The 9,543-nt window shown below is 51.1% G+C and overlaps 1 protein-coding gene across 1 annotated transcript in view; it reads right to left on the reverse strand.

The window, feature by feature from the left end:
• The window catches only part of SYDE1 (synapse defective Rho GTPase homolog 1), a 33,614-nt gene extending 26,582 nt beyond the window's left edge, over positions 1–7,032 (reverse strand). Inside the window, exons 1-2 of the mRNA XM_080988063.1 lie at positions 6,549–7,032; positions 1,157–1,873 (exon numbers count right to left, since the gene is read on the reverse strand). Of these exons, the coding sequence (XP_080844189.1) occupies positions 1,157–1,873; positions 6,549–6,639 (808 nt within the window). The 5' untranslated portion in view covers positions 6,640–7,032. The remainder of the gene's footprint in view (positions 1–1,156; positions 1,874–6,548) is intronic.
• Positions 7,033–9,543: the final 2,511 nt, after the last annotated feature.

The raw sequence follows: 9,543 nt of genomic DNA on the forward strand, positions 1-9,543 counted from the left end.
AACCGCTTCTGGTGCAAAGGAACACCGTAACAGAAATCAGAGCGCATGGAAACACTGTTTACCTTCCCGCCACAGTGGTACCTATTTATCTACTTGCACTGGTGTGCTTTCAAAGTGCTAGGTTGGCAGAAGCTGGGATAGAGCAATGGGAGCTCACCCTGTTGTGCAGATTCAAACCGCCAACCTTCTGATCAGCAAGAGGCTCAGTGGTTTAAACCACAGTGCCAAATGATTGTTTTTCTCCTTCCAATAAAGTGCAGCAGAAAAGTTGTCTAAATATAAACCGTTAGCTTATTAAACCTCACAATAATTTCATAATTATCTCCCTATGTATTTCTAATAGTATAACCAAATCAGTAGTTTTTGATGTAAATGTAAAAACTACTCTGAAAATTGATTATTCCAAAAATGAAACCTGCATCGGGTTGTAAATATTAAGATTATTCCAGCAAGAATGAATCTTTCTGTAAAAAAAATAATTAAAAAAATTAATAAAGTCTTTACTGACTCGTGATTTAAATCAATTTGATTTAAATCAAATCCACCCTAGTAAAGCACCTGGAAGGCAGCAGGGGAAAGGGGGAAATACGGAGAAGTGATGCTGTAAACCAGGAAGGGAGAACCTGTGGTCTTCCACAGGTTAAAGGTAAAGGTAAAGGTACCCCTGACCATTAGGTCCAGTCATGACCGACTCTGGGGTTGCGGCGCTCATCTCGCTTTATTGGCCGAGGGAGCCGGCATACAGTTTCCGGGTCATGTGGCCAGCATGACTAAGCCGCTTCTGGAGAACCAGAGCAGCACACGGAAACGCCATTTACCTTCCCGCCGGAGCGGTACCTATTTATCTACTTGCACTTTGACGTGCTTTTGAACTGCTAGGTTGGCAGGAGCAGGGACCGAGGAACGGGAGCTCACCCCGTTGCGGGGATTCGAACCACTGACCTTCTGATCGGCAAGTCCTAGGCTCTGTGGTTTAACCCACAGCGCCACCCGCGTCCCCTTCCACAGGTTGCTAGACTACAACTCCCATCATCCCTGACCATCAGCCAATGCTTGCAGGCTCCGACGAGGGGCTGGAATCTGACAACATCCGGCCACAGCTCTCCCACCCCTATGGTAAAAACGTGGGGATTGTCTTAGAAAAATGATCTCTCACCAAAGGCCCGGGACTGGTGGCTGCTGCTTGGTTCCTCTGCTTGCTTTGCTGGCCTTGCATGGCTGGGCGAAGTCCGCACACCATCGCCACCTGCCTGCTGCGAGTCAGCCAGGTGGAGACCTTCACCCGCAGCCTTGGCCTCCCTTGGCTTCCCCTTCCTGCTCCTGTTCTCAGCGCCATTGCCCCACCTCTTGTCGCGGTCGGGGAGCTGCAGGTCCTCATCTTCCGGAATGGGATTGTACCAGATATCCCCTTCACTGCTGCAGAGAGGGCTGGGCTCCTGCTCCGTACTGGACCCAGCCGCCGGCTCTTCTGCCCCCTGGGTCTTCCCCGAGGAGAGCACCCAATGTCGGCTGCTTCTCTCCAGGCTCTGCAGGTAAGCCCCCCGGCTGCTGCACTTGGCGCCGATGCTGGAGGTGCGGGTCTCTGCTGGGCCGGCCAATGGTTCAGCGGCTTCCTTGGGCCCAGTTGCCGCTGAGCCAATGTGGGGATGGCTCTCTGGGGACAGCGTTTCGCTGAGGTCAGCAGGTGTCTGTGCAGCATTTGGAGAGCTCAGCTTCCTGCTGCGAGGGTCTTCCTGGCTGCTCCAAGCAAACTTGGCCCAGGTTTGCTTCCTCGACACGGTGACGGTGGCCCCTTTGGCGCGTCCATCACCCGGCGGGAGAAGCCCACACTCCGTGGGGGACTCCAAAGCTGATGGAGCCTCGGAAGGAGAATCTGTGGGGAACAGAAACCAGCATGTTGTGTTTGTGCCTGGTTGTAACGCTCGAGTTCAAAGCACACTTAAGTTGTTGCATTAAACATTAGGCAAGGCCTTGTTGAACACTAAGGCGGTTCGCAACTGGAAGGGAACAGAGACTTGGCACAGGAAGCTCTTAGGGAAACTTTAGGTGCCAGCTATCCTGTTTGGGATGGAGCAGAACAGCTGGCCCGTGAACCAGGTGCAACAGACGGGGTCTCCTCATCTCCCCTTTTCAGGCTACCCCCCATGCAGACATAGGGCAGACTGTTTTGAAGCCACATGGGGGCATTTTCAGGGCGCTGAAGCAGATGTGGGGAGGGTCAACCTCTCCCCATGTACCGTGAAACCCTCCGCGCACACAGACACATAGGAATTAGGCTTGAAAACAGCCTCACATTGGAGCTACCCAACAAGAAAGGGTTGTGCCAACTGAACTCTGGGTCTCTCTTCAAAGTCCACTACAGTGGTGCCTTGGTTCTCAAACATCTTGGTACTCAAACGCCTTGGTTCCCAAACTTGGTTTTTTAACGTTTTTCGGAAGCCGAACGTCTGATGTGACTGTCGGCTATTGTTTCCGGGGTTCCTGCACCAATCAGAAGCTGTGCCTTGGTTTTCAAACATTTCAGAAGTCAAACAGACTTCCAGAATGGATTAAGTTTGGTGCTTTTGCTATTTATTCTGCGTTTTTGTTTTTGAGGCTTTTTTGGTTAATTTGTTTTTGTGACTGTGTGGAACCCAGTTCAGCTGCTGATTGATAGATTGTGTGACTGCGGAAATGGATAAAAGCCCCCCATCCAAACAATGACTATCATCAGTGCAGGTAAGAATTTTTTAAAATTTTAATCATCTACAATACTGCCTTATTTATTTTATAGTACAGTACATTGATTATTGCTTTCATTTTATGGATCAATGGTCTCGTTAGATAGTAAAGTTCATGTTAAATTGCTGTTTTGGGGGTAGTTTTTAAAAGTCTGGAACGGATTAATCGGTTTCGCATGACTTTCTATGGGAAAGCGTGCCTTGGTTTTGGAACACTTTGGTTTTGGAACGGCCTTCCGGAACAGATTAAGTTTGAGAACCAAGGTACCACTGTACTCTGTTCCCTTCCAGCACTCAGCCTTTCTCCACAGACTGATACTATTAAGGGATTCAGGGCTGCTGAGGCGATCTGGCTAATATGCACGAATGTTCCTAGGGATGAGCTCACTGAGCCTTGAGTGCTTCTGTTTAAACTCTGGAGAAAACTTCTGAAACCATCCAGACAGCAAAGGAGCCCCCAGCAGAAGAAATCAGCAGGCACAAGCAGATTTCGGAGTACTGCATCCATGCTCTGAATAGAAGCAACCCACAGGAGCCTTGGGTGAGGACCAATTGGGGGGGGGGGCAGAGGAAAGGTGATGAGGGAAAGGGTCCTGGAGGGGTTCAAGCCCACTCCTACCCGGGCTTGGCCTGAAGACATGCAGGCAAGGCCTGCAATGCAGCTGAGGCCAGGAGGTCCCTCCCATCTCCCAGCTGCTCAGACCCGGTGCCAAGTTGGATTTCCTGTTGTTTACTGCGCAGTCCCCTCCCCGGCCAAGACACAGAGCTCCCTTTGTAGGTCCACGAGTAACTCGGCACACGAAGAGCTCCATTGATCAGGGAGCAGCCCAAGAACGAACATACAAGCCACAGAGAAGGCAGCTGGGGAGCAAAGGGGGACGTGGAAGGAGCAGCAAATGATCATAGAACACAAGACTCATAGAGTTAGAAGGGACTCTGAGGCTCACCTCATCCAACCCCTGCAATCCAGGAATATGAAGCTGTCCCACACAGGGATCGAACCTGCAACCTTGGCGTTATTAGCATTGTGCTCTGACCAAATGAGCTACCCAGGTGCTGCTTTGGGATGCGTTGTTCCCAGGAGATGCATTAGAGAACGTTATTTCATTTCATATAACCTTATATCTGAACACTTATTTTTCTTTCCCCAGAGTTTTTACCTGCCCCTGAAAGACACAGTCAGATGCACAACTGGGAGTAAGAAGGAGGCACTATACTATGGCACATAATCAACAACCCGAGGGAAAGATTCCAGGAAACCTACCTTTTTAAAAAAAAATTAAAAAATGGTTATTTTAGGGTGTGTAGTTTAAAAAAAAAACAGTTATTATCCAGCCCCTTAGTTCCATTAGAATTTTCAGGGAGGTTTACAGTTATAAAATAAAATAATAAAAACATAAAACTACAGTACAAAGTTAGAAACAGCAATTAACTTAAAGGGGGAGAAATTGGCAACTATTACAAGAACTTCAGAAAGAGATTCCCAGTGCCTGGGTAAGATCTTTGCCTGGCACTGAAAGGCTAGCAGACCCAGGACCAAGCAAGCTCTGCAAGCAGAGTGCCACCGCTGAAAATGCCTTTGCAAGTTTGATTGTTGTTCTCATTTTACAGGAGGAGAACTGAGGCTGAGAAAGTGTGACTTCCCCCACCGGCTTTTCCAGAAAGAAACGAGGTGAACTCAGATCTCCCAGAATTTTGAGCCTGTGGGACTGAATGTTGTAGGGATACTGAATGAAGGTTGTTCTCAGTTGTATGGTTTGCCTAGAAAGCCAATTAAAGGAAACAGCAGCTGACATCTCCGGGGCTTGAATACCTGAATGGTACAATTCACACAGCCGTGGGCGCATTGACTGCGATGTGCAGGATTATGCTTTTGCCAGGCAGCCACAAAAACAGTGAGTGTGTGAAAAAAAAACGCATTTGTGGTGACAAAACTACACCATGGCATCTACACTAGATTGGCATCATGTGGTGCTCTTGCGTCCATCAGGTGACCAGCAGTTGCATGCACCATCCGCTCCCTGTCTGCCACATGCTCACCTGGATTGGGGCTGCACAACTCTGTCCTTGGGCTAAAGACACGATACTTCAGGGACAAAGCACTTCTTGTATCCCCCAGGCTGCCTGGAACTTGCCTGACTCGCCCGCCTGCCCGTTTTCTGCCTCCCCAACTCCTGCCCTCTAGCTGCCACCTTGGGCCAGCCCCTCCACTTTGCTCATGGAATGTGCTACTCAAGGCCAGCAGGACCACTGGGTAGAGGGAGCCAAGCACCTCAGGCAGCAGTTGTTGAGGGGCAGCTCTGCCTCTTCAGCTGGAGGGCACACAAGCGGGTGTGCCAGGCGGCCTGTCCTGCACCCACTAAACCAGCCCTCAGGGGTGTGCCAGGGGTACTGCCACCGTCCTGTTGCCTGTGCTGAAGATGAAATCAGCCCAGTCACCTTCCAGTCACCTTCAGAACATGGAAGCAAGGAGGGGACCATCTTTTTCCCCCATATAATTTTATTTTTATTTTGACAAAGTAATAAAGTAAAGGTAAACGGACCCCTGACCATTAGGTCCAGTCGTGACTGACTCTGGGGTTGCAGCGCTCATCTCACTTTATTGGCTTCCGGGTCATGTGGCCAGCATGACTAAGCCGCTTCTGGCGAACCAGAGCAGCGCACGGAAACGCCGTTTACCTTCCCGCCGGAGCGGTACCTATTAATCTACTTGCACTTTGACGTGCTTTTGAACTGCTAGGTTGGCAGGAGCAGGGACCGAGCAACAGGAGCTCACCCCGTCGCGGGGATTCGAACCACCAACCTTCTGATTGCAACTCCTAGGCTCTGTGGTTTAACCCACAGCGCCACCCGCATCCCTGATAGACAAAGTAATAATCATAAATAAATAAGAATAAGAATGTGCACCCCACCCCCAAGACCATTCCATGGTAACTATCCAACCTCCCAAAATTTCAACACCTCTTGCGATGGTTTGGCCCCTTTCCGTTTTAACAGTACAAATTCTACAAACACCTTCCTCAAAATCATTTCTCCAGCATATTCCCCATCTTACCTTAATAGCACAGCTTAATTTATCATTAATAGCTATATCCCACACCTCTTTATACCATTATTCCATTTTATATTCACCTTGCCCCTTCCACTTCCTAGCTAGAAGAACTCCTGCAGCTGTCAATAAATTTGCCAGCAAATCCTTCATAACCTTCCACCCCATCGTAAATTGAGAATAATGCTACCTCTGGACTTTTGGTCAGCTTTAACCCAGCGATTTCTGTTACCTCCTTAAACACCCTTTGCCAATTTATATATATTTACACCCCCACCACATGTGAACATAATTCCTGGTTTCCTGGCACCCTCTCCTGGGGACCACCTTGCCCTTAGCCTCAGGCGGCAAAATGCCTTGGGCTGGCTCTGGCACTGCTGAGCCCAAACAGGAGACTGAGAAGTTGGCGGGTGAGATTGTGGCATGGGGCGGGGGGGACTCTGACCAGGGCCTGTCAAGGTGGGAGCTGGAGGGATCTGTGACCTGTTTTTTGGGGTAGGTGGGGGAGATCCCGGCAGAAGTGTCCCTCCACCTGGAGAGGAAAGAGCCCCCTCCAAGGAAAAACGGGATCCGCCGCCCATCCATCCATCCTTGGCAGCTCCTTCCCCTCGCTTCCTTTTGCCTATTTTAGCAGCAACGGCAGAGGAAATGCCGGAGATGCCTTCTGGCCCCAGCCCTCCAGCGGACCCCCCGCCTCTCGCCCGCGCAGGGTGGGGTGGGCTCCCTGGCGGGGGGCGCACCCCCCACCCCACCCCCGTCTCCCCCCTGGGCGCCGTTACCTGGCTCTTTGCGCTGCGCCGCCTTTTTGCGCCCCAGGCGCTCCTTGCCCCGCAGGCGGGAGAAAGTTTTCCGCAGCAGAGGCTGGGCCATCACTCGACGGGGCGGCGGCGTCCTCCCCCTTCTTCCTCCGGCCCCGTCGCCCCGCCTCGCCCGGACCCTGCGCCGCGCTCGGCGGGAGCGAATTCCTCGGATGCCTGCCGAGCCCTGAGCTGCTCCGGCGGCCGCGACTCGGGGGAGGCGGAGAGGAGAGAGGAGGGCCGCCCGCCCGCCCGCCCCGTCGGACTCAGCGCGGAGCCCGCCCAGCCTGGAGGGTCGGCCAGGCCTCTTTTTCGGGCTTCTAGCCGCCCCGAGGAGCGGGCGAGGGGAAGCCACTTCCGCTGGCGTCCCGAGGGGCGCCCGGTTCCTTCCCAGGCTCCATGCGAGGCGGGAGGGTGGCCCGCCGTCCTGGGCCGGGGAAGAGGAGGAGGAGTCGCAGGACTCAGGACCATCCCTCCGCCGCCCGCCGGCCCCGCTGCAGCCCACCCACAGTTGCAGAGGCAGCAGCGCCCAGCGGGCGGATCCAAGCTGCCCTCGGAGAACGGCGGAGATCGCAGTCGCACCGCATGGCCGGAGCCCAAGCGGGACGGACGGGGTCGCCCGGGGCAAAGCGTGCCCAGCTGGCATCACCTCCGACCGTGCAGCTCGAAGGGGCTGTCGGGCCGGCGACCCACCCGTGGGCTCAACCCCCGGGCTCCCCGTCCGCTTGCTGCTTGGGCCGGCGCTTGTGGGTTTCTTCCCGAGGGGCTGGTGTGATGCGGCCGCCCGCAAGGGTTGATCTGCAGGCTAGATCCAGGTGGGGCAGGGAATCCGCAGAGAAAAGTGTGGGGAGGGGGAAATGCTGGGGGGGGGGCAGACGGGGAAGCGGAGAAAAGCCACTGTGGATACTGAAGGAGACACACAGAAGCAACTGGGTGGAGAAGTAATTTGTACGGCTTTAATAGATCAACAGATAAAAATAAAACTATCAATGTTTACTTATTTTAAGTTTCCCCCCTATATTTTTAGTTCATATTTTAATCTGTAACTGGCTCTGAGTCCTGCCACCTAAAAAGGTGGCATATAATTAATTGGTTGATATTATTATTATTATTATTATTATTATTATTATTATTAAAAATAAGAGGACTTGTTCAAACAGGCACAACACTTTTTCCTTTACTTTTGCAAGCAACCCCAGGTATCTCCAAGTGCGACTGTATAATTTCGACTCGGCCACAGAAAATCTGCAGGGCAAATCCACACTTGTCTCAGTTCATATATACTTAGCGGATCATTTTCATGCCAGCAACACCCCTCGCAGAACACCTGGGTAGCGTGGGGAGAGACTTGCCTACCACAAACATTACCCAAAGCTACAGATAGGTAGCCGTGTTGGTCTGCCATAATCAAAATAAAAAAAATCCTTCCAGTAGCACCTTTAAGACCAACTAAGTTAGTTCTTGGTATGAGCTTTCGTGTGCAAGCACACTTCTTCAAGAAGTGTGCTTGCACACGAAAGCTCATACCAAGAACTAACTTAGTTGGTCTTAAAGGTGCTACTGGAAGGATTTTTTTTATTTTGATTACCCAAAGTGCAATGGATGAACATACCAGCGTTGAAGGAGCCCACAATGTGGTGCCTTTCTCTGCTGGTTATTCAGAGGTGCAATTCTATTGTAGGAAATTCATGTTATGGACTCCATCTATGTGCCCAAGATTTTTTTACTCCAGAGGGGCACACAAATGGGCAATTTGTGGCAGCATGGAGAAAACTCTGTATCTCAGCCATTGCACAAGCTTCAGTCATACCACTGGTGTGGCAGAGTTAACACTTTTCCATGGCAAAACCCTACAACACACACTTTCCTGGGATGGACTATGGAAAGTCCATGCTTTCCACTGATGCTCCCAAAAAAAAGCTCGGCTGATATGAAAAATGTACCCATTTCACATAATTCAGATGGCATCAATACCAACTGGGATCCAGTCATAGGAAAGCCACCACCACCACTGTTCTGGTAAACGTGAACTGGGCCACATGGTTCCCTCTGTAACAAAAAGCAAGTAACCGAACCTACACAAAGACCCAGTGATATGCACTCTGGCCCACTTAGCTGCTCTGGGATGTGGCCAAACATTGCACACACCACAGCCATATTATCAGCACTCCACTCAGCAGTCATGAGAATTTTTGCAGGAATGATGCCCAGATTTGGTTTGCAGCAACAGATGAGGCTGTGTTTGGGGGACATAATAAAAGTTTATTTAAAAAATTATGCAGTGTGGAGAAAGGAGATACAGTGGTACCTCGGGTTAAGTACTTAATTCGTTCCGGAGGTCCGTACTTAACCTGAAACTGTTCTTAACCTGAAGCACCACTTTAGCTAATGGGGCCTCCTGCTGCCGCCACGCGATTTCTGTTCTCACCCTGAAGCAAAGTTCTTAACCCAAGGTACTATTTCTGGGTTAGCGGAGTCTGTAACCTGAAGCATATGTAACCTGAAGTGTATGTAACCCGAGGTACCACTGTACTGTAGAAAGTTGTTCTCCCTCTCAATTTTCAAGCACAGCGTACTCCAAGGACTGCTGACAGGCAGGAGAGTCAAAATGATAGGCTTCCGGCTGGCATCTGTCTCAGGAGACAACGGAAGAGTGTGCCTTCAGGACTGAAGTCAGACCTCTGCAGAGTTACAGCGCCTGCTGTGGCTGTAGAGACTGATATGGGAGAGACATGTTTTGTTGCAGAAGGGGCAGTTGAAGGTTGTGCCGATGCTGATGCATTTTCTCTGCACTCCTCTCAGTGGGCATTCTTCCGTTGCTCACTGCTGCAGATACACAACCAGGTGCTATGTTCGTCTGCAAGGGATCCCCAGCTGGCAGGGTTAATGTTTCCACCCTTCGTGTCACATCTGCAGACATCTTTGTAACGCAGAGTTGGTCTGCCAACAGGTCTGGTCCCCGTAGAGCAAGTCCTTG

Source organism: Podarcis pityusensis (genome assembly GCF_964106645.2).
Source record: "Podarcis pityusensis genome assembly, chromosome: 17".
Taxonomy (NCBI): Eukaryota; Metazoa; Chordata; class Lepidosauria; order Squamata; family Lacertidae; genus Podarcis; species Podarcis pityusensis.